The sequence below is a fragment of the Arvicanthis niloticus genome, chromosome 10 (genome assembly GCF_011762505.2).
Source record: "Arvicanthis niloticus isolate mArvNil1 chromosome 10, mArvNil1.pat.X, whole genome shotgun sequence".
In the NCBI taxonomy this organism is placed as follows: Eukaryota; Metazoa; Chordata; class Mammalia; order Rodentia; family Muridae; genus Arvicanthis; species Arvicanthis niloticus.
This window is the reverse complement of record NC_047667.1, coordinates 46,764,240-46,789,788: the sequence shown is the minus strand read 5'-3', so window position 1 is coordinate 46,789,788 and position 25,549 is coordinate 46,764,240. Positions and strand designations below refer to the sequence as shown.

At 43.1% G+C, this 25,549-nt stretch overlaps 2 protein-coding genes across 6 annotated transcripts in view; one reads left to right on the top strand and one right to left on the bottom strand.

The window, feature by feature from the left end:
- The window catches only part of LOC143443705 (uncharacterized), a 162,997-nt gene that overhangs the window by 87,797 nt on the left and 49,651 nt on the right, over nt 1–25,549 (top strand). The window lies entirely within an intron of this gene.
- Nucleotides 2,764–25,549, bottom strand: part of Tnr (tenascin R) — a 393,934-nt gene continuing 371,148 nt past the window's right edge. For all 5 annotated transcript variants that reach the window (XM_034512993.2, XM_076941446.1, XM_034512991.2 and 2 more), the window contains 5 exons: nt 20,274–20,425; nt 18,367–18,463; nt 15,378–15,539; nt 10,986–11,149; nt 2,764–10,310 (listed from right to left, as the gene is read on the bottom strand). In XM_034512993.2, coding sequence (XP_034368884.1) covers nt 10,191–10,310; nt 10,986–11,149; nt 15,378–15,539; nt 18,367–18,463; nt 20,274–20,425 — 695 coding nt within the window. In that variant the 3' untranslated portion in view covers nt 2,764–10,190. The remainder of the gene's footprint in view (nt 10,311–10,985; nt 11,150–15,377; nt 15,540–18,366; nt 18,464–20,273; nt 20,426–25,549) is intronic.

Below are 25,549 nucleotides of genomic sequence, written 5' to 3'. Positions count from 1 at the left end.
GAGTTTGCCTCCTATTTGTCCCTGTTTCTCTGCAGAGCTGTGTCCTTGGTATTTTTCTGTCCTTATACTGGATTGTCATTGGCTTTCTGGTTCTTTGGCCTTTAGACTTGAACTACACCATCTGGGTTTCTAGCTTACAGATGACAGATCATGAGACTTTTTAACTTCCATGGTCACATAGACCAATTGTTGTCTGTCTGTCTGTCTGCTTTCTATCATCACCACCAGAATCTGTCACCTGTTAGTTCTGTTTCTTAGGAGTACTCTAACACATTAGTACCAAAGTCTCAGCACTTAATATGGGCTTACTTGGCACATGTTGGGGAGATCAATAATATCTCTTCACTAGAAATAGGAAAGTGGGTTCAAATCTCTTTAAGAAGGTAGGGATAGGAGTCATCTTAAAGTCACCAGGAAGTCTTTATTGTTTAGAAACATGAGTCATAATTAGTTGTGTGTGTGTGTGTGTGTGTGTGTGTGTGTATGTGCATGTATGGATACTCAACAGTACAGAGGCCAGAAAAGGGCACTGAGTTTCCTGTAGCTGGTTGGCAGTTGTGAGCTGCCCAATATGGGTGTTGGCAACTGAACTTAGGTAATAAACAGGGCCAATATACACTCTTATGAGATGCCTCTCCAGCCAACAGTCTTCGTCTGTTTAGCTAAAGTCAGCATTTGGTTTGCTACGTAATGGGTATTCATTGAATGTGGATGGTAAAATGATTGAAAAGGAACAAGAGACACGTGTATGTGTATGTTTAAGGGTGCAATGTGTATTTGCTTTAGAATACTTTGCAAACCTAGGCAATGGGGCACATTCTACTTGTTATAAGAGGGATCCAGGACTGCAGGCCTCTCATTTTGTGATGATGTCTTATTGCTGACGGACAGAATGACCACTGCTGATGCACAGGTTCCCCAGGGCCACTCAGGGCATTATGGGAGAGAAGATACTATGGGGTAATTGTACTGATTCTAATGCTGTGAACGTTTCTCTTGCTTAATAATCCACTTTTAATTTTACCCGTGGCAGTTTGTAGTTCTCACAGCACAGCAATAATTAAGTCTGTGTTCAGACGGTTGTAAACGTACCCAGAGGTCTTAAGCAATGGGTGAATTATACCTATTTAAGTTAGAACATAATGCTACCATGCAGCCCTCTCAGAATAAATACTAATTACTGAAGTTCCTTTAAATTCCACTAGATCCTTTTAGTTTCTACTTCTGTATCGAGACAGCAAGAGAGCTGAGATTCAGATGGCAGACTTTCATCTCAATATTATATTAAGTCTCCTCTGGTACAAAATATTGAGGCTTGGATTCCAGGAGGTTTATTCAAAGCAGGGCTAGAAAATGTCGCTTTTTTTACAGACCTTCCTTGAATGACATCCTAGGGTGGTGGGGAGGATGAGTAGTGTTGAAGAAATGGGGAAATGGGACACAGGGACATAGAAGGCCCCCTCAGTGTGCTCAGAGAACGGCCTAGAGGTGTGAAGAACCTTGTTGGCATCAAAAAAAAAATTGGCAAGAATGAATTCTTTTTCACACATATTTTCTGAAATGTAATTTAGTTCCTTCTTTTAAGTACTCACTATTTCTCCATTTTAACAAGGAACATAAAGTTTTCTCTTCCTTGGTTTGGGGATTTCACAATGCTTGTCCTGTGCTATGGCCTCCTGCTCTCTCACGTGGTCCCAAGGAGCCAGCCAACATTTATAGCAAACTCTTTCTGGATTAGTATCTATACACTGCCTCATGCTCCTTGGTGAGTTTTACCTCTTTGATGATTTGCATTGTCATGGGCCCTGGCCACTTTGCCCTCCCCCTGCCAGTCTTTTGAAAACCTCCTTTTCTTTCCTGGGGACAGAGCTCTTTCAGTTTAATGCACTTAATGCAATCGACAGATCAGTTACCTTGAGACTTTCTGACTTTGTGACCATTGTGATACTTTTGTGGCAGGATGAACGTTTCTCTTGACATCCTCTTACTGGGGCTATTTCCTAGGAGAGCTTATACCTATTATAATTCAGAGGTTAGAGTTGGTCTTATACTGTACATTAACAGAAAGATAAAGGGAGATAGCCTTTATGGGTGATCAAGTTGAGAAAGAATTGGCCGCCGGAGTCACCATTAGAATGGCTGGTGGTAAGTTGGATGAACTAGGTCCAAGCTGGAGTGATAAAATCTGGTTGGGACAGGGCATGGACTAAAGGAAGGCAGGAAGGGTTAGATAATTAGGTCTATCAAATAGTCTCAGCCAACACCCATAGGTGGCACTAAAGATTTGGAAATGTAGCTTCCACTGGGCACAGGAGGGTCAGGGGAGCCAGGAGAGAAGCAAGAGGGAGGTGGGAGGCAGACTGAACCACTGTCATGGTGGCTGATCCAGGACACCAAACACAGGTGAAACCAGAGACTTCTATTCACTATTGACCTTTGTGATAGTAAGGAAAGAGTGAATTTAAGAGTTCTGAGGAGATGGAGAGCAGGTGAGAAAGGAAGAGGGATGAAGAAAGGAGGAAGGAGGTACAACCATAGAGTAGAAGGATGGAGACGGATGAGATGGCAAAGCTGTAATGGCAGAATAGAAACAGAGTGGATCTGGGACACAGAACAGGGAACAGAGGCACTTGTTATGCAGAGGAGACACGTGGGTAGACACGAGCTGGGAAATGCTTAAGAGAGAGAACTCAGAGAGCAGGAATAAAGAAGCACACCTCCACAATTCCCCCAAAGGATGGAGAAGACACATTATCTTTCCTTTAGGATCTTTTATTAACGTATAGAAAATGTGTTTAAAAAAGGAACTATACAGAGGCTAAAAGCAACCAGGACTAAAAATACTAGTTAACAATGGTTAACAAGCAGATTCCAATCTTTGAGCTACAGTGCCATGAAAGGATGGGACAAGTTGGCTCTCTCTCTTCATTCCTCTCTAGCCTTTTTATTTGATTTCATCAGAGGGTGTACCACCTGATGAGCTTACACCATATATCCCATCTCTTCTTCTTCCTTTTGGCCTTTTCAAGAACAGTGTAGCTACAAAGTCAGTAAATTCGTTCATCTTTGTTATTTTACCCAAAAATGTTATTAAAGGTTAAAACCACAAATTCAAATTCGGAATTCCGAGGGAATGGAGGATCTGGTGCTTATGATTTCTCAGGACAGCAATTGAGAGACCACCTGGATGAGTGTCATCTGCTTGGAGCCCCAGGTAATAAAACCCCTCAGAGTCACAGTGACTTGTTTTGGGCACCTGGAAATTCCTATAGGCTTGAGGGTACTTGGGGTTAGTGTGTGTGTGTGTGTATGTGTCTGTGTGTGTCTGTTTGTGTGTGTGTTTTGTGTATAAATATAGGAGGGAAGAAGATGTTAGTTAAAGAGAGGCAGAAGGGGCTAGACTCTTACAGATTCTGACCCTTGTTTATGAGTCTCTGCAGCATCCCTATGCCTTAAGGAAGGGGGACAGTGAAGAAAGGAGCTAGCGTAGGATTACTCTGCTGAAAGTTTTGCAGGAACTGCAGTACTTGCTGTATCTAAAAAGTGTCTGAGGTGTTTCAGAGGAGTTACCATTTTGAGGGGACCTGAGTTCCCTCTTGGGAAGGCCTAGTCCTTTTTACATAAATGTCTAAAGAGGGAAACAGGGTTCCATGTTGAGAGTTGTTACCTGATAATTGAAGCCACCAAGTTTCTGATATCTTTCTAAATCTTCCAAAGTAGCAAAGCTAGTAGGATTGTAGCAAATTATTCTCCTAGACTTCTCTTTCACTGGGATGAGAGATGAGTAAGGAGTGGGGGAAAGGAAATGAGAAAATAAACAGAGAACTTCTCTCCTGACTTCTTGTAGCTCCAGTCTTTACAAATGTCCTGCCACGTTCCTTCAGGGAACCTGGGGACTGGGAGGGGGTTGTATGAATTTTACCTGCAATCTGAAGCTTAGAAATTCATGGGACATCTGCATTTACTGCTATTTGTAGTTGTTTGAAAACACTCATAACTCTTCTTTGCAAATTCTAGGGTCAAGATGATACCCTAGGCACTTATACAGTGCTATCCTGTGGTCTCTCTTGATCCTGGTTCTGTCTGTTGTTCTAGTTTGGAAGGGGGTCTGTGATAGTAAGTCATGTTTGTGTCTGACACCATCTTTAAAACCTTAAACAGAAAGTAAAAAGAATTGCTGTCGGGCTATTTCTTACTACTTCTGACAGTTGGGGCTGAGGGTCCCTGGACCCTCAGAGGCATAGCATGAAGAAAAAGCAAAAATTTCCATTTGTTAAAAGGAAAAGGAGAAATGGATGGAGTTAGAAATGCTGTCGTGAGAATGGTAGTGAGGTTCAAGATGGCGACTGCCTGGTCAATGTGACATCAGCTTTACAAACTGGGAAAACTAAGGCTGCTTGTATTAGACAGAAACAGTGGTACTCCTCAGAAACTGTGTGACTTTAGACATGCTGCTTAACAACTCTGTGCTTTCACCTCCTTCTTCTAGAAAATGATTAAAGCTTATTCTGGATTGGGGTAAGGATTCAATAAAGTAATTGATATGGAGCACTTTGCACAGAATCTGATCGATAGGTGTTTAATAAATACTGGTTTTCTCAGTCTCTAGTAGGAGATAAAGAATTTTTTAAAAAAATTATACCAGGCTACTCCCATTTCTATATCTAATTGGCTGTGTGAAGTCGAGCAAGATGCCTGCCTACTTCAACTTTGCTTTCATTGAGTATGTATGGCATAGGAGAGTCATGTTAGGTAATGTTCAGAATTTCCTTTGGCTCCAAAGGAGTATTCTTTAATATTTTCCTAGGAGACTAATATGTTGAGTATATTAGTGTTCAATGACAGATTGTTTAAAGGCTACAGGTTTCTCTGTGGGTTGTAAAAGCATTGACAAAAACAAACAAACAAACAAACAAAAAACAAATAAAAAACAAAAAACCCCAGTTCTTATCCATATGTATGCCCTACATCATAACCGTATCCCGAGGTGACCCAGGTTTCCTGAGTATAGTGTGTCTACATATCAAAGATTCTTTTACTTTCTCTCCAGAGCCCATGGTAGCAACTAGACAATGACCATACCTGGGAGAGTATTGGGGTGGGGACTGAAAGGGTTCAATATTTCCAAGTTAAAAATGGAGCTTTAACCTAGTCTTACCCTCAAATAATAGGGAGCTATTCTGTTAAGTTAATAGAGATCATCTTAGGAACCAGGACCCTGTTGAGTGGGTATCCTGCAATAATCTTCTTAAGCTGTGGAAGGAATGAGGATTTCCTGCTTGGGAAAAATGTACCACTGTCCAGAGACTGTGAGGTTTGCCAAGGACATTTGGACAATGAAATGTTACATGTGCCATGTGTGCCGAAGTCATGTTTTGGGTGAAGAGTGACCTTAAAAAATAAATCAGAACTGCTTGAGATGGCGAACCAGGCTGTGCTAGCTGGGAAAGGAAAAGTAAGATTGAGGCAAGACTTGGTTGATCGGTAAAGAACACCCTTTCTCTTCTTACTTCTGTGCAGTAAGATTGCTGGCAGCCTTCTATCTCAGGTGAAGGGGCGAATAGGCGTTTTATCTGAGGCCAGATTTTCAGAAGCCAATGCTGATGCCTTTAGTGTGTCCACTCACATGGTTTCTGTGTTTCCACTGAGGGGCCATCTCTAAAGTTTGCTTTTATTTTATAAGGCTCCATCAGCTCCTTTTATTTACCTTACTTTTTTTCCCCCTAGCTATTTTCTCAGATCCTGAAGAAGACAAAACTGGTTTAACTAAATCCCTAAATCCAGCATGGATTTAGTTAAGATGGACCAAAGCCACTCTTTCCAAAGGGACCCTCATCTGCACCAACATGCACATCCTCTGAAAACAAAAGCCTCCCCTAGTTATGGTGATGTCTCTTCCTATTGGAGTTGTTTTCCCTATGTAATCTGAGTAGTTTTCATTCATTCCCTGAGTTCTCATTTTGCCTGGCAGTGCCCAAATGCTGAAGTAGTATGGGAGAGATGCATATGGGAGAGTTGGGCTGTGGGAGAAGCAAAGGCTTAGAGGGAAGCAGTTAGTCAAAAAGCTTCAGAAATTTGTTCTGAGGACTCAGCAGGATAATAAAAGAGAAGCTACAAGCCTTAGCCCAGAAGCCAGCTCTGCCCCTTTCCCCAAAGGAGACAACTTTTGCTGCTTTGTTATATGAATGAAAGAGACCACCCAGGGAGGATGGATGAGAACCAAGCATCCTTGTGTAACCTTGGCAAGTTTGAGGTAAGCTAAGTATTATCCCTGTCTCCTCTAGGGCTTCTTGGGTATTACTCTTTTTATGAATATTTCAGAGTGGACAGTTGGATGTAAATTGAGGTGAAAAATGATCTCCCCTCTTCCTCTTCAGAGGGACAGAAATGCAACCAAAGAAAGAGTTAGATCCAGTAGGAGTTTGATGATTATCAAGCAATGGATAGAAAAGCATGTATCCTGGGGAAGTGCTTTCCCGGCTTGCTTCCAGAAATCCTAGAGGGAAGAAAAAGAAAAGGCCATGCCTCCTGGGGTGTTTTCAAATGTCCTGGGCTTCAAAAAGCCAAGACTTTCACAAATCCCATTTTTCTTTCTCCAGAGAAAAGGACCAAGGGGAACTCATCAAACCTTTCTCAGTGGATGCCTTGAAAAAGCTCATTGAAAAGATTCTGTAATGACCTCTTGTCCCATAATCTACAGCTGTCCTGATACTCAATTTTTAAAGGTAAAGATGTGTTTAGGACAGTTTATATAGGCATCGAGCTCACTGGCAAGGCCACCTTGGTCCTTTAAATTTGCCTTTGAAATGAGAGTTTTCTATCTAGGAGGAGCTGATTGGCTCCCCAGTGGAAGGCAACAGGGATATTAGGGGCGAATCTCTCCTCTTTAGAGATAGGATGTTGGTAGCTGGGAGAAGGGGACATTTAAATATCTATGGGAGCTTGCTCTGAATTTCTCTGCTGTCCTTTTGCTGTTCTTTTACAAATCAGTCTCCTATATAAATGGGTTCTGGGTCCTGGTTTGGTGTGAGGTTACCAGAACCGCAAGAACTATGCTGCTTCCTGCCCTACATCTCATAAGTGATTCAGTGGGCGTCTGTGTTACCAGAACCACCAGAACTATGCTGCTTCCTGCCCTACATCTCATAAGTGATTCACTGGGCATCTGGAGGCTGCGAGCATCACTTTGGCCCTCTTACCAAGTCCCCCTTTACCCATTAATTTGAGTCTGAAGGCCAACACTTTCTACAGGGTTGTCATCCCTAACAAAGAGTCTTCACAATTAATGTCTTCACCTTCCAGAAGTAGCCCTGGGGAAATGAGAATTCAGTATAGAAACAGTCTTTCTATGATGGGGTGTGCAAAGAAGAAGAGTGGCCTGGCTCTTGATTCTAGGCAGTGAATTCATGGCAGTCTCTGGTGACTGGTCGTTACTGTTATTGTTGTTGTTTGGGTTTTTGTGTAAGTGTACATTCTAACATGTCTGCAGTTACACCATTTTTTTGATAGGGTCCCCTTCCAGTCATTTTGAGTCCCTTATGGGAATCTTTGGGTGATTAGAATGAATGAAAAGTAGTGCTGCCTGCTCCCCAGGGACAAAATCAGGTGTCAGAACAAGCAGATTAAAAAAATGAAATTACTTAAGAAGCCCAGTGAAGAAGTCAAGCCAATCAAGTTTGGAAGCTTTGAGTTAAACTCCCTGGATCCTGAGAAGACAGTTTCTTCAAAACATGGAGTTTGGGGGCACACACTCTACTTAACAAAAGGGATCTGTAAACCCCTTTGCAGAAGGTTGGATGAGCTGATCTTTGAAGTCTCTTCCTTACTTTAAAATTCCTTTAAATGAATCTAGGTGATGCAGCTGATGCTATTTATAAAAATGTTCCACAGGATAAAATAGTTTCGATGAAAAGCAGGTTTGGATTTCCACTGATGTTTTTTTGATTTTTCCTGGAAGTGATGACAGAAAATCTTGTTCCATTTCAGCTCCCTTGATGAGGTGGGCTGTTCAGGCACACCCAGGTCCTTGGTCCTGCCTTCATTAGACATAATGGCTTTAGCTTCTTTTTGCATTGTTTAGTGTGTGTGTGTGTGTGTGTGTGGTGTGGCGTGTGTGGTGTGTCTGTGTGTCTGTGTGTCTGTGTCTATGAGAAACAGAGAGTTTTGAGTCAGTCTCTTTCCTCCCTTCTTTCTTTCCCTCCCTTTCCCCATCTCCTTTGCAAGGATTCTGGCTCTTCCTTAACTGTGATGGCTCACCAAGGCCAACTTTGATTATGCTTTCCTATCACAGATTAACATTATTGACTATTAAACCTAAAGGAACATTAGAAATCCTTTTGGTCTAAACTCTGATTTGATGGGGTGAGAGAACCAAGGCCCAGAGATTTGAACAAACCCATCAAGGGCTCATAGCTGGCGTTGTGGCCCTTTATCACACTCCTCAAGTCCCTCTTTGAGCTCACTTACCTCCAGTTCTGCATGGTTGGCCCACAGCTAATTAAATCTCATATAACCTATATATAGGCTTCCCTCTCTTCTTTCTCTTAGCTGCTTAAAGTCCATGATGGATTAAGAAGTGAAAACTTCACCTGCGTTTTTGGCCTTGAGTAGGTCACTGATTCTCCATCACAGAGATGGGAGAGGCTACAGAAAATGGCAAGCAAACTCCAATGTCTCGATGCTAAGCATGTGACCATCAGCCCAGGAGGACTGTTGCTTCTGGTTTAAAGCTTGGTTAGATGGTGGCTGTTTTTTTATTTCAAGATACCAGCTTATTCAGTAACTGGTTGGCACAGGTCCAAGATGCCACAGATGGTAGCCATAGGCCCTATAGCACACACACTGGGTCCTCAGAGATGGGAGAGGACAGGGAGGCAGTGAGAAGGCAACTGAGAAACTTGGCACAGTTTGGGCAGGTGCTGCAGGGAAGACTGGCTTCTTTTTTATTTGAGGAGAAGCTGAAAGGTCATGGCTTCTATAGCCTCCAGTTCTCCAGGGCTTAAAAATCAAATCATGTGGGGGTGGGGAGATCACTCCTCTCACCTTTGGAGTTCTAAATGCAATTTCCTCTGGCACTTTTCATTTTTCTTCTCAAAGCAGGATAAGGGAAGGAGATGGAAAATGTTTCTCATGATCTCACCTCATTGAGGGGGTCAGTTCTGTTTACTACAGGATCAAAACAAACAAAAGACCAGGACAAACATTCTATCTCCTCCCAGGGCAATCAGTCAGGGGAATGGCTCATACAACTTTCCTCCCTGATTCTTATGAAGCCATTTGCACTGAGGATAGCCTGGTTGGGCACAGAACTAGAGACCTTCAGCTATGAATAAAGGGAAGGAATCCATTAAGCAAGGTCAGTTTCCAATGAGACCTACAGACTCTCTGGTAGGTACCCTCATTTCCACTCCTGTCCTTTGTCCATGTCTAATGCACACATGCTAGAAACAATATCCTTCCCCAAGTTTTACCACCAAAGATAGTTATTCCACGACAATGGCTTATGACACACAGGGCACAGCTTTTGTATGACCCAGGGCCAGGATCAGACAGCTTTGGTAACTGGAGTTCTAAACAATGGTTGGGTTGGTGGGTCTACAGGATCTAGGGGATAGAAGTAGGGAGAGAGTTGGAGAGAGGCCACTCCTCCTAAAAGTTAAGTGTCAGAATGTGAGAATCTTTAGCCCATTGCAGTAAACTTGGGCTGTTGTGCCAGAGTGTGGTAAGTATCTTCCCTCTTAAAAGAAGATTGGCCAAGCTTTCTTGTGGAAGATTCTCTGGGATGGTGTGGTTACCTGGCCATGGTCAGCGGTGAGCAGATTACTATGACTTAGAAGTTGGAAGGTATCTCTGAAGAGGGGTAGAGAGAGTTGTGTGTGTGCCCATCACTGTAACAATCTGTACTTCATGGCCTGTTTCTTTTTTTTTTTTAACTCTCCATTTTCTTTCTCTGTGAGAAAAGAGGGGGGTGATCAGGCAGGACTGGTTAGCAGGGAGCATGTAGCCTGAGAGTCAGGCTCCCAGGCAGCCAAAACTAGGAGCAGATGGTACCTAACTGATCCCTGCTTCCTTCAGATAGTCTGAATATGTTGTGAAGCACATTACTGTTGCCCCTCCCCCCTTGTCTCATATTATAAAATACAAACAAATGACAGAAAAGATCATTTGGCTGGTGGCTGGCTGCCCAGTGCTCAGAATTTCAAGGCTCGCCGTTTCCTCCCGGCTGTGAGACGATGAATGTAGGGCCTCATCTTCATTTCTACAAAGGGGATGGAGAATTCATGGCCTTTCCAATGGTACCAGTTGATCCCCTGAGTGTGAGAAAGATGAACATGTCAGATCACCTTCCCCCTCAGCAGAGCACCCAGCTTGAAGAGAATGACTGGATTGAGAGATTCACATGAGTTTAGCTGTTCTCGGTTAACAAGAGGCTCTTGACAGAGTTCCCAGTATGATGGAGAGAGGTGAGCCTCCTTCCAGAATCCCCTTTACAAAGGCCTGTGTCTTTATAAAAGGAAAGTTGTGGGTCATTTCTTATTGCCAGTTTCATGATTTGCCTTCAGGAGTCACTGGTGGTAGGGAACTGTGGTGAATGTCAAAATCCCAACTAGGTGGAAGTATTTTGTATAGTGGACGTGTGGGCAGCTCATTCATGACATGGAGACTCCGGTAGTTTCCACCTGGAGTCAGCAACCCCTGGGGGTTTGCCTGAGTGTGTTTCAGCGGCTTCCCAGTCACTGAGCCCAGACTATGGGCTTGCAGTCCCTTGGGGAAATACTAAGCTTTCTGATCTCTTCCCTTCTGAGCCCATTGTTAGAGTGCCATTAAGCCTATGATGAATTGACGCTCGTCCCACAGCTCCTTGAATGGTCCTTTCTCAGATCCAGGGTACTTCATTTAAAATAGGAAAAATTGCTGAAACATAGAACTAAAGGCCTGGGTTCTGTGCTTTCCACCACTCTGCCCAGAATGAGAATGTGGCCTACCTGACTGTGCCTGGACTCTCCATACTTCCCATTGAGGTTGGTCCGGTGGCAGTTCTTATACCACCAAGCACCCTTGTATGACATGGCACAGTTGGTGACTGCAACATCATTGTCTCTGTCCTCAGTGGAGAAAGGACGTCCCTGGTGATAGCTGAGGGAGTCTCCTGCAAAAAAAAAAAAAAAAAAAAAAAAAAAAAAAAATCATTCTAGAAGCTGTTCCATTTGATGTGGACATCTGGTTTTTGTCCTGGAGCCTGCAGCATGGCTCTGCTGACTTTAGCCTCCATATTACCTCATGGGGTAGGGGTAGGGGTAGGGGTAGAGAGGGACTGCTTTTATGTTTCCCCTTCTAATCACCATTGAACATTTGCCAAGAACTTTACCAGACAGCTCCATCTTAGCGCCTGTCTATTTCCTTTTGGCCGTTCTGGGACACAGAACACTCAGGTTCCCACTGTGTCTATTGGAGACAGTGAGGAGCCACGGTGCCTCAGATCCTTATGGGTCTCACATGTAAGTTCATCCTGGCTTTCCCCTGTGCTTGCTGTCCCTGATCAGCCTGCACCCAATATCCCACACTGAGAACTTGGTTCTGCCCATAAAGAGGAACAACAGCAGCCAGAGTACCAATCTACAAGAAACAGGGTGACAGGAACATTACAACCATGGCAAATGAGGCACGGGTAGCAAATCAGGCTGTGTCTTAGGGAGAAGCAGGCTTAGCTAAGGAGAAAGCTTCCATGGTCACTATTGCCAACCAAGCGAGGAGCTACTGAAAAAGAAGAACACATAACTAAACCTTGTGGGAAAGTGTGAGGATGAATACAGAGAGACTGTAAAGAGAAAAATTTTAGCTAAATAGGAAAAGAGAAAAAGCCTAATACTACCAGCTAGGCGGCCTAGCCCCGTGGTGAGATTTTCTTTCTCAAAGAGAAGTGGGGACTGGGTGTTCTCTTGTCAGGAATGTTATGCAGTGGCTCAGGTAAACTCAGGGTTTATGGTAAGAGATATGACCATCATGCACTTACAGTGATTCAGGTGAAGCATTTGGCAGGATTTGTGGTTAAAAATGCTGGGAACTCATGTTATTTATTGAATGAAAGTAATATTCACTATGGCTAAGGTTGCTGTCCTCTAAGAGGGACACTATTCTGATTCTGTGGCTTCCAAGTTATGCCCCTGGTGTCCACTCAGCACCTCTTCTTCTACATCCACTGAACTCTGGGCTAGTCTTACAGGGAAGCCTTCACCACTGAAGAGAGTCCTGAGGCAATGAATGCTTCAGACCATTCTCATCTCCTTATAATCTTGAAGGATTCTGATGTTGTGTTCATCCCGAGCCAATCCCACCAACTGAAACATGTTTTCCTATCTATTCCTGCTTGAAAATGATAGAAAAGATGCCTTACTTTCCGCCTCTAAAATATCATTTTCATCTCCTTTATCTCAAGTCATACTCATACCCATTACCTTCAAATTTTTGGATCAATTTTACTCTCCAGCAACCCATGCTTTAATCATTATTCATTGACTGTGTTGTGTCTACCTGTTATCATCGCATCTTTGCAAACTAGAATGTGCACTCATTATTCTCCAAACAATTATTTCTAGCTTTTGCTTTAATGTTGCCAACTGATTGTCTCAGACATGATCCCCTTGGTGTTTGCATCCCATCTTTTCTGCCTTGTATACATCTACCTCATATATTCCAGACATGAACTAAGTCCGGGTTTTCTCTCTTGAGCCACCTGTTCAGATTCATACCATTATCATAGCTCTGACATTAGCAAGGACTCTTGTTATCTCCTATCAGGATTAATAACACAGCCACCAGTTGGTCTCTCTGTTCTTCACTCAGATTTACTTTATCTTGCTTAGGGCTATCCTAGTGATCTTTCTAAAACCCAAATCCCATTATGCCATTCAGGACTTTACAAGGCCTTCGGCCATGTAAAGACTACATTTTTCTTTCGGTGTCAAGACTTTCCAGAATTAATCTTCACTTTCTTTTCTCTTTTTCCCCATTTCTGCTCTTCTCTCCTTCCCTTCTTCCCTCTTCCCCTTCTCCCCTCCACCCTTTACATCTTCTTCCTGCTTTCCTACCTCTATTGTCCCTCTCTCTTCATTTCAACTTCATCTTGCTATGTAGCCCAGGCTAGCATTAATGCTCAAGCCTTCCATCTCAGGCTTTCCCATGTTGTAATTATAGGTGTGTGCCACTGCCCTCAGCTGCCGATCTTTCCAACAACACAGTTGGTCCAAGACAGTAATGCATCAAGCCTTTTCTTTTCACTGAATCTTGTTCTTCTGGGACTTCTCATCCAGAAGATGTTTTCTGCTAGTGGTTTCAGTCAGATAGGTTGATGTCAAGGATCCTTTCTACACACCTCAGATACCCTATGTATATCCTTAATCGAAGAGTGTCATTTATTATGCAGAGAACAGCCATTTTCTGGTGTTTTCTTCACTATGTAGTTACTCTTACAGAGTTCATGTCTTATGTTCTTGTTAGATGCTCTAAAACCAGAACAGTGAGAGTTGCTCTACCCTCATTGAGGACACAGTTTAGAAGTCTCAGATTGAATCCTACTAGAGTTCTACTTAGAGTCTTGGAGGTTTGGGGCCTTCAGAAATGGGGAGTAAAGGGCTATTGTTGGACTGGAGGCCCTGAGGTGGCTGGTTGCCAGTGAGTCCTGGAGAAGTGGTAACAGCCAGAAGAGCTAGAATCTGTTACAAATGCCAGTAAGAAGGGGGGGGGCATGGTTTTCTATCCAATATGATGTATAGTTGCCTAGAGATGGGGTAACCTAGATAAACCCAGAATTTTACTTACTGAAGAAGATGAACTGAATATATAAGGTGATGGATGAATCATTGCTAATGTCCATGACTGGCTAGCCAAGCTCTGGGAACACTGGCCACTGACACAGGAAGAGGAATGCAGTCTAACAGTTCTGCCCTCTGGCGGGCGGGGGTGGGGTGGGGGTGGGGGTGGGTGGGGGGGTGCAGCACAGAGACTGGGCTGGGGAAGAGCTTTCGAGGTCTGGCCCTAAGGTAGATAGACAACATGTGGGATTGAACAAAGAAAGATGAAGAGGGGGAAATGAGGGGGGACAGAAATTGGTGGGTGAGCTTGTTTCTCTTCCCATAGGAGAAACATGAAAGCCTTTTTTGTAGATATAATTCTAATTCTAGGGAGTGAATAGTATCCATTTAGTTTTGAAATGATTTAGTCTGACATCTTGTTTAAATGTCCATTTCAATGGCTGTTTTATGATCCAAGTGTGGCAAATTGGACCTTTTTGTTGGGGCTCTTCAGGCTTCTCTGATTGTCACTGTGAGTGACTCAGCTGTGAACAATAACAAAGATAAGTGTGTCTTCTCTTTAGAATAACAATACCTGGCTGAAAAAGGAAATAATGGAGCAGATGCAGTAATTGGAAGGGTAATACCTTGATGTTCATTTTAATTCCAAGAGTCATAGGAAATGCTGCTAAAATTAAACACCAGCCTTTAGCTGTAAAATTGGAGAAATGAAATGTCCGGTAACTCCATGTACCAAACAGTAGCAAGCCCGGCACAACAGGCTTCATAAAAGGTACTGTAATAGAGCATGTTAGCCAAAGGCTAGGGAGTAGCTCCGGTGGTATGTTCTCACAAAACTGGGAGTACACAGAACTGAAACAGATGGTTGTTCTGCTTGGTTAAACTGCCATAAAACCCACCACTGAGAGCCTAACCAGGTATATGGTTCACTTGGTAGAACAAAAGGCAACATGGCCAGTGAGCAAGATTTAAGCAATGTCCTCTGCTCCTTCATGGGGTGCTATGATTGACTGCTAATGGTTGGATGGGGGAAGGATAGCTAAAAGAATGGGGAATCTGAACTGTTTCATTAGTTCAAAGGTCATTTTCCCAGCTGCCATTGCAAGGAGATGTCTACTGAGATGATAAACAGCTCTGCCCTCGCTAAATGGGAGTCCATTCTGATTAATCTAGGTAAAATAAGCAACCCTTTGCTCTTACCCTGCATTTTTTTTTTTGAGCAAACTTTTCAGATATACTCACTCATTGTGCTTACAGCAACTTTTCTGACTTCTCTGTAAAGTGGAACAGACATCACTATTATAATGTAGCAGATGGCGTCACTATTATAATTTTTCAGATGACATCACTACTATAACTATCCAGATGATAAAAGTAAAGTCCCAAGAAATTGATTCCAGGTCTCCTGAATGGATAGGCAGGATCAGAGCCGGTGGCCCAGGTGGCCAAGCCTCCTTCCTGGCTAGTAGCCACTCACAAACTCTACAAATTCTTCTGGTTCTATTGCAGCTTAGGACTGGAATACACACCCAATGTTCCTTGGGTCAGCACAGGGCCCACAAGTACCTGCAGTGCCATTGTAGCCTCCAATGCGGAGTTTGTACAGGCTTCTGCTGTCCTCCACAGCGAACTTGTCATAGTAGGCAAAGACTGCCTCCTGTCCATCCCGCATATCCACACGTAGCTCATAGCGGCCCTGAGCTGTTATCCTGTGGATGTTGTCTAGCCCTGTGGAGAAGTACAGACTGTGAACTGAGTCGTGCCCCAGTAGCTTTGGCAATGGGATAGAAATACATGCTATGGAGAAAGAGCGGCCATCCACACTGTTCTGTCCTCCCCCCTTCTCAGGCTGGTGTCAAGTAGATCCTGCCAGACTCTGAATCTCCTCCTGTGAGTAGGTTACCCCAGGTCTACTGAGGAATGCTACCTCAGACAACATTGGAGCTTGACATCTAATCTTGACCTAGTAACTGACAAGCCCTCAAGCTCAAATTTTTTGATCCTGTTCCCCAAATCTTCTTCTACTAGTTATGGTAGCAAAAGCTCAAGGATCCTTGAAAAAGGTGTGATTCTTTTGGTTTAAGTTGTAGAGAGCAACAGGTAGAAACATGGGGTCAGAGCATCCAAGATACCCAGACACAGTAGAGTTTCCTATTAACCTGCAGAGGGGGCTCAGTCCACTTGAATTGTGTACCCCTTCCTTTCTGTCCAGGGTTCCTGGGCCCCTCGAAGATGGATCAGAGAAATAAATGCATGGGTTTATGTCTTGAATTTATGATAATTGAACTTATGAATTTGCAATCTTTTAATGCGAACAGCCACACTATGCACCGTACTGTATAGCTAACCTACACAGTTTGGTAGGTTAGTGTATTAAACACCCTTTTAGCTTAGTGATAGTTTTCGCTGAAGATGAGATACCTCCCTCCCCCACCCCTATCTCCATTCCTTCTTCTTTCCCTTCTCTTGATCTTTCAATGTCTTAGCTCTCTTCCTTCTCTATCAGCAGCTCATCAGTTAGTCTGGGCTATTTACCAGTGCAAAGGGTATGGGACGCATAGGGACAAGGCACTAAAAAACCTGGAACAAATAGGGGTGTCCCCACTCTAGTTCAGTTTTTCTTAAAAGATGAAAGTGAATCCATAACCCTGACCCTAATCTTAACTCCCATCTCGGTTTTATTCTAGCATTTCATGGCTGGTTGAACACAGAGCACGCTCTGATCATCACTCTTAAGAATAGCAGCAGCAGTCTTGCTGTTCCTGAATGTAACTGTCACTTAATTGTATTAATATTACTTTATTTTTCAGTTTTCATTTTAAATGATACTTTTTTGGGGCATCTTTTTATTTATGGCACACAGCAACTAGTTTTCCATTTTGACCATGAATAAAGATTCTTGAAAACATATATTTAATTAAATAGAAAGTTATATATAGAACATCTAAGTGCTGAATGGTTCACGTTTTACACACACACACACACACACACACACACACACACACACACACTCACACACCAGAAAGTGTGAATTTGGTACACAGGAACTTAGGTTTTTATAGACATTAGTCTTGACTAATGATTATATTGATTCATAGGGATTATGGACTCTCAAGATGTTTTAAACTGAAGCACATTTGGCTGCTTGTTTGAATTTCCTCCCAATGTGTTTATATGGCTCTTAACATACATTTTTATTTCCTATATTGTTGGCAAACATAGGTTTGGCTAGCTAACATGTATTCAGTACATTCTTATCATCCATTGATGTCTACACTTGAGGTACATATATCTCAGGATGTCTTAGGTAGTGGTGTTTAAAGATGAATGATGAGATTGTAGCCCCCAAGAAGCATATAATAGAGACTAGACAAAGTAAAATAGATGCCACAATTCAGGACCTATCAGAGAACATGGCCAATTATCCCACAGGCGATGGATGAAAAATAGAGGCTGTATGGCTTCTTCTTAACTAGGCCCTTGGATATAAGGTAAACACCAACATGTAGGGAAGAGGGAACGATTGGCTAAAGAAGTATTTATTGCAGAGGAAATGTCAGGGCTTGTGCAGGTTTGAAGGTAGGTGCTCAGGAAGTGGGATGTAGAACAGTGAGGTGCTTGGTAGTAGAGAGAAGGATGCAGAAGGAGAGAAGGAAGCCTCGTAAGGAGCTTGGCCTTTACCGGGCAGTGATGGAGTCATTGCAAGGCTTTACCAAGTTGTGTCACCCTTCACTCAGATTTGGGGTGTGAGGGAGATCCTTCTAGTGGCCATGTAGACAATGAGGTGGTCTTGGGGGCAGGGATCCCAGGTGGAAGGCTGTTACTTTGCCACCCAAGGGAAAGCTGCAAAGCTTGAACATGAACGTGGCAGGGGTGGGCCAGGGACGAGTGCAAGCATCTCACCCTATCATGTATTTGTTTTCCCCTCTGCCTCCCTTTAACAACCATTAGGAAAATCTTACAGAGAAATGTAGCCATTCGTACACTGACTGCTTTATGATCTAGCATCAGCACCGCCAGTCAGACTTTGGTGTGTTTATCTTCCTATACCCACAAAAACCTCCATCTAAACTCCCCGCTGTGTCAGACCTCTAGGAAATCACCTCTAATGCCACTCTCATTCCTCCCCTTTCTCTCCCAAGTCAGATAATAACACTCTCCTGGGAGCCCAGCAGTGTCTCATTTCTCTTGTGACCTGCAGGCTGGCTAGCTGGTTGCTTAGCTTCCTAGAGGGGGCCAGCCTGCTCAGTGCTTCTTGTGCCCTGTTCCCTACCAGGCAGATCTCTGCCTTTGTACTTGCCTCATGTCAAGATCCATCAGCATAAAAGACTATTAATGAGGATGGGAAGAGACAGAGCAAAGAGGAAAATACCACAGTCAGATAAAAACAGATCAATAGCGGAGCCAAACAGAGCAAGAGGCACAAAAGCAATTCGCAAGCTGTCAACTTCTCAATGGACACAGACTTCTGACAATCCCAGATGGACACAGAAAGGAGAGAGATGGACAGAAACCCAAGGCAACCTGTCCAGGGAAAACACGAAGTGGATGTTACCTAGCCAAAACTCATCCTCCAGATTCCCAAAGCCAACACGATAATCTGCCCATTTCCGGAAAAAATCAGTTTGGCCATTTTGCCGCCTCTGGAATACCTGTGAAGAGAAAGAGAAAAAGAGAGAGGAAATGATCCAAAAAAAAGCAAAAATTAATAATAAATAAATGAAGAATAAATAAATAAATAAATAAATAAATAAATAAATAAAGCTGGATTCTGCATCAGCTAGGATCAGAACCATTTCAGAGTGAGTTTCAGGCTTCCATGGTGGATTTTGCAGGGCATGCTCAGAACCCTTTTTCTTGAAGTGCTGATGCATCTGACAAATAGACTAGGGGTGTGATATCGACACTAATTTGCACTCCTGCAATATAGAAAAGATTCAGGATACATATCAAGCTCCGAATAGTCAGGGGAAATGGGCCTGATTCTCAAATTAATCTTTTTGCACCGCAGAGAGTAGTAGGAAGCATTTCTCACCAAAGGACTGGGACCAACTTCAAATCATCTACTCACTGTCATCATCTTATTGCAGGCAAAGCAATTGCATATCATTCACTTTCCAAGCTGTTTAAGTGCTAATTTCATTTAACCTCCAATACATCAGCCTTGGCTTCAATTTCCAATTATGCTTTAAGAAGGAGGCACAAATATGTCAGAAACATAAAAGAAAATGTTTCCCGAGAGGATTATGAGTGCCGTCACCATTTAACTCTTCAAAACCTTCCCATTTTGGATCATGAAAGCTCTGGTGCTGTACCTGAGCAGTGCTAGGAAGGAGTGTGCCCGGGAGGGTGGGTGGGGCTGAGTTTCCATTCAAGCTGATTCAACCCCTGTTGCTTGGTTTAGAGCCAGCTTCAGGAACTTGTTCATATGCTTAGTGGTTAGCACCTCCTGGCTGCCCTATTGCTTCTGCTCTGTGTAAGCTCGCCTATCATGTATGAGAGGAGGTGATATCAGCAAGTAGTGTCTCTCTCCCGACCACTGTTACTTCCTGAAGGCTATGACAGCTCTAGGGAAGAACTAGGGGGTCTAGAACAGGATGAAGACAGAAGTAGCTCTTGTAATTAGAGGGCCCCTAACACTCTGCTCCATATCTAATCTACTATATGTTACTCTTCAAGATAAGGCAATTGACTGCTTTACTGTGGTAAGCTAAAGTACTTCTGTAGAGTAGCCGCCTCATCTGCACATCATTTTAGCTACAGCTCCTAGTAAGCAGGATACATGTGTCTCACTCCTTCCTTTCTGCAGCACACCTGGCATACATTCTGTTTGCAGAAGGAACTCAAGGCAAGGCAGTCTCATCTTACAGCCCTTCTTTACGCTAGGCTGTTACATCTTTCAGATGAGTCCTGGTTAGTTTTTATTGTTACTTTGACCCAACACTGAGTCACCTTGGAAAAGGAGACCTCAATTGAAGAATTCCCTCCAATAGACTGGCCTCTGGCCATGTGTATGAAGAATTGTCTTAAGTGAGAAGGCTCAGCTCACTGAGTATAGCACCATCCCAAGGGAGGTGGGCCTGGTCTATATAAGGAAAGTAGCTGAGCAGAAGCCAGTGAGTGAGCCAGTACCATCCTTTCGTGCTTATAGCTTTAGTTTCTGGGTTCTAGCCCTGACATCCCTCGGTGATGTACTATGAAGTATAAGCCAATAAACACATCTCTCTTCTATGTCCCTTTTGGTCACAGTGTTTATCCTAGCAACAGAATGAAATGGTTATTCCTTTCTCTGCTTGTGAGTGGGCTACTGAATGAGAGGGCCTTGAAGGCAGTGAAGAGACCAAGATCAAAATGAAGGGGATAGATTAGAGAGCATCTTGAAGGATGATGGCATTGTAATCCACAGGTGCCCAGCCAGGTAGACTAGAAGACTGAAGACATGTGCCTACAGCATGTACTTACAATCCAGCCGCCCCCATCTGTGGTCATGTCACAGAATACTTGCAACTTGTGGCTTAGCTCCCCATTGAGAAAGATGGTGTAAACTCCACTCAGAGTGTCGCCATTCATCAAATGCTGGGCACAGTCTTGAGGATGAGAGAACACCCGGCCCCCTACAGAAGAGAAGCAATTGAACATTTTATATTTCCTTATTATGCACATGTGTGTATTGCATACCTGCATTCAGACCATAGTGTACTTTTGGAGTCAGAGAACAACTTGAGGGAGCCAGTTGTTTCTTTCCACCATTGGGTTGTGGGGATGGAGGTCAGATTTCTAAGCTTGGGCAGCAAATACCTCATACCTGCTGGCCAACTCATCAGCCCCAAAGCAATTTTTAGAAATGGTTCTTTTTTTGTCCCATTATGCACAAGAACCCTTGCATCAGAGAAGGTTTTAAAGAGTCCTGTGGTTGGTACTTCATCCTGAGTTGTAAGAAGTTCTAAGTGAATTAAGACAGTGCATGGGTGTGAAGTCTGAACTCATGTTGGATTTATGGACTCTGAGGACCAAAGGTCTGCATTCTCTGCCTACCAAGTTTCTTGAGTATAAGCTAAAGGTTTTGAACATCCACATTATCAGCAGTCATATGGGGGTAATAAGCACTTCTCCCTTGTGGCATGAAAACAAGTTATTGCCTTTGGTGATTGTTTAAGAGATGGGCCAGTGAAGCACTGTAGGGACCTTTCAAAGGTAAGAAGGCATCTGAACAAAGCCTTTGTCATCCACATGGCAGCCATGAAGGAATGCCCACACAAGCTTAGCATTACCGCAGCGATGAATGTTTAGTCCCTGTGCAAAGCAAGCTCTTGATTGTACTAGACAATCAAATGGCCATGTTTTACAGTTCAGTTTTAATTCAAGGACAGGGCAGGGGAAGTAAATTGCAGCTCATCTTTCAGAAGGAACAGACCAATCTGTAAAACAATACCTAATTAGCTGTAAGAGAAGCTTAAATCTTGAAGCGCTTTGCTCTGAGATAAGTTTTGTGCTTATCAGGCAGACTGAGAGCAGTCTACTGCAGGGACTTTGCTGAGAGGGGAAATTAAAGGCACAGGCTGCCATGTGAGGTATGGTGGCTGTAGTGCTCTGTAAATGTGGGTTTCTGGGTCAATGAAGAATATGGTCAGATGATACAGTATGATACAGTACTGTGTTTCGGTGTGAAACTGAGGTAGGTGTTGGCTACTACAGAATCTACTGGTAGTATTACTCATACACTACAGATGTGATACCCAGACCCTTGGAAAGGCTGGGCAGTGAACCATTTAGACATAGCATGTCACACAAAAAAGATGACACATGAACTTTCCTGTGAGTCCCTATCACAGGTTATCTGTAAAGCATTCTGTTCTAGGAAGAAGCTACTAAAGTTTTGTAGTCTCCATGTAAGCTCCCACTCCTACGTCACATCCCCTACCCTGCCACCTGACTCAGAGATGGACTAACTCTTAATACTACATTCCAGATTGCTGCCACAGGTCTGCCAAAATAGTTTGGGGGAACAATACACTTCCAGCACAGTCACACCAAGGATTGGTACTATGCTTCTATAAAACTCACACTTTACAAGGTGTATTTTTGTTTCTATTTCATTCTTGTGAGAAATGTTAGGGGAAGGCAGGCCAGTATAGATCTGAGACTTATTTGAACAGTCAAGGAAACTACTCAGAAAGATTCCGTGAGTGGCTTATTCAGGTGGCTTGTATTCAAGTTTTTAAAGGCCAGTCAAGTGTACTGTAATTTCTATTAAAATAATAAATACAATCAGGGATGGAGAGATGACTCTATGCTTAAGAGCATTTGCTGCTCTTTCAGAGGACCCAAGGTTGATTTCCAATACCCACATCAGATGACCACCTCTAATTCCAGCTCCAGGGGATCTGACACCCTCTTCTGGTCTTTGTGGGCACCTGCATGCATGTGGTATACACACATAGACATAAACACATACACAAATAAACAATGTGAAATAAATCTTCAAAAAACAATCTTTTAAAAGGAATATAACCTATGATCTAGTTTCTTTTTTTGGGGGGGGGCTTATAAAATGAAGTATTTAATTGGGGACTTGTTTACAGTTTCAGATGGTGAATTTACAGCCATTGGGGCAAGGAGTGTGACAGTAGATGAGCAAGCATAGCACTAGAGAAGTAGCTGAGAGGTTACATCTGATCCACACCCAGGAGGCAGGGAGGGAAAGACTGGGCCTTTGTGGTCTTTAAAACCACAAAGCCCATTGCCAGTGACATACCTCCTAATCCTTTCCAAACCACTCCACCAACTGTGGTTATGATGTAGTTTCTTAAGGGTCTTTATTTATCCAACAAGTGACTGATTTTTGTATTTAACATAAGCATATAATACTCCAAGTTTTAAAGTTAGCCCAGAAAGCACTATGTTCAAATTAAGTGTTTTTCCATCAAAAGTGATTTTTGTAGTAGCTTTATAAAAGCTATTGAATTTTATCTCCAATATATCCTAGACCTCCTGAAAGCTCATATCTCACCTATCCCTGAAGTTTACATTCATTTCAGGAGACAGGCATGAGTGTCTTCTGTCCCCTCTCTGTGTTGCTTTGGAAACACTGGCCTTATTTCTGGTCATCTAGACTATTCTTGATCCTGGTCCCTGGAGCAACCAATGTGCCTGCTTGCCTTTCCCTCTCTCTCACTGTCTGTGGTCTTCCTTTTACATCAGCATATAATGTGCTTGGCCTCCAGGTCACTGCTGCCTTACACACGATTTCTACCAAAGGAAGGGGCCTTCGTAAAACCAGCCCAGTTTCTTGGGGAGATAAACCTCTGCATTTCTCAGTACTCCATGGATCCCCCACATAAAAACTTTCTTCAAAACTCACCTCACTCAAATACACATATAAAACCAAACCCACCTTAAGAATAGAGAAGTAAGCAATTTTACATAAGCTCCTTCTCCTTCATTGATAATAAGTAAAATGTGTGTTATAGATACTTGAAGAGGGTTCAGATCCATTCTTAGTTTTCTAAAGTTAGACCTAATGTGAACGCATGTAATATATTGAGATGACTTGTTCTGGAGAAGAGGAATTTTAAGTATCTAAGATGCTGTCATAAAAGAGACATTCACTCATCTTTAAAGCTGGAAGATAAGAATAAAATCAACTGAAGGGATAAGTGTCTAAGGAGTGTCAAAGACGGATGGGATAAAGGTCTCAGATGATGCTTGGGAGAGGGAGGACCATATGCCCTGCTTTTTGAGCTCCTATAGTTTGCTGGCAAATGGAGGCACTATCCAAGTGTGTGGGAGGTTGATGCATGGTTGCTGGGTGCACTTGCCTTATCATTGACAAATTGCAAGGCCATCTGGTTGTTAATAGATTCAATTTACCATAATTTAGTCTATGGCATTAGTAGAAAGGCAATCAAGAAGCGCTTTACTTTTACAGACTATCAGAAGCAGCAACCTGGGATTTTTCATTCCTTGGGAACTTGGAGAAGATTCGACGTGAAGGTTCTCTCCACCCTGCTCCAGCCTTGAAAGCATCCCAAGTTTGTCTCAGTCTCACTAGTCCTCGATTAACACACTAGTCTCTTTAATCTGATGAGAGAAAGCAAAGGCTTGCTGGGAGTTCTCATGTTGCGGACTTCATTATCGTTCAGATTCCTGTGCTCCATCTCAGTTCTACCACATGACAATGTTGAGACAGCCTCAGGAGTCAGTATCTGCCTAAAAAGCTTCATTCTGGTAAAGCTGTTTGTAGTTTACCTTTTTCTCTTCTCAGAAGCCAAGAGTTGGAAATGGGAAATGAGATGGAGCCTGGAGGCCTCTTGGCCAGCTGGCCCTGCTTAGATCCATATGACTGGGCAGATAACAGAATTAATTTTTCTCCTCTCCTCCTTAAACACACACATACCTTCCTGTCTCCCTGCCTCCTTCCCACCTCTCTCATGTTCCTTCGTCTCTAAGAAGAACGTCCTGAGCACTCCAACCTTCAGTTTGAATGGGATGAAGAGGAGAGGGGATATTTGGCCTTGAGTGTAGGCCTTGTGTTCTGTCTTCGCCATTTCACCCTACTGCTTTGGTGGTATTAGACTTTGGCTCAGCTAACAATCATAAAAACACTCTCATATTCCAATTGATCTGGAATTCATATGTTTTAGAAAACCATCAGGGCTGATCACAGGCATCCTCAGCTCTCTGGATGCCATGCCATTTAATCTAGTCAGGTATCTACCTTTACTCTTGATCATTCTAATAATTTTTTAGACCAAGCATGTACCTAGGAGGTTCTTCTTCCTTCCTTCTGGCACAGTAACTGGAGCCTGGGATAGGGTAGCATTTTTTTTTTTTAAGTACAGGCTATGATTATTACCCAAGTTAGAAGAAAAAGCAAAACCAAGTGATTGGTACAGTGAAGCGTCTCATGGTTAAGTATTTCTGGATGTAATTGTGAAATCTACAGGCCCACGGCATTCACCGGGAGAATTGCTCAGAAATTGGTTTGTATTGGGCATCAAAGGCTGCCTGCTGGGTGGTGAGTAGCTATCTTCAGGAAGACACACAGGGCAATCAGATGGCTCTGTGCCAGTGGGGAGTGGGAGAGGCTTCTCTGTCCCTTCCCAGCCCTCTCTTGTTTTGTGTCCTTGGGTACAGTCTTTAAGGTGATCAGATTTAATAGTTCTAGAGAGCCTCTGCTTGCTGTCCACGCTGATGGACTCATCATAATAGCTAGCTCTAGAGAGCCTCTGCCCGCTGCCCACTCTGATGGACTCAGTATCAGAACTGAAGCTGTGACATCAGCATGCTCCTCAGAGAACAGCCACATCAGGTTTCTCAGTCAATGCAGAATAAAGTATGCTTTTTTTTTTCTTCACAGAATTAATTTTTAACTGTGTTAAAATCAATGACTCATATTTGCAAAGTAACTGATAAGATTTTGGGGTGCAGCGCGAGGCTGTGGACAGAGCCTAGCTGTCAGTCAGCCCATATGAGCTTAATCCATCACTTCAGTTTTCTCAGAGAGTCTTCAGATTTACCAGCTTGTTGTCTTGTTATTCACTTAAAAGACATATAGAAAAAATGTCTTTTAATTTCTAAATACCAGGGTAAGAGATGGGAATACACAGGAGAAAAAACATCTTTCGGTTGGCTCATGGTCTTGTGGGGAAAACAAACAAATGTGACCTCAATTTCTCTGTGCTTTGAGACCAACACGGGAGGTTCAAATTGGGTGTGCAGTGAACCTGAGAGCTGCT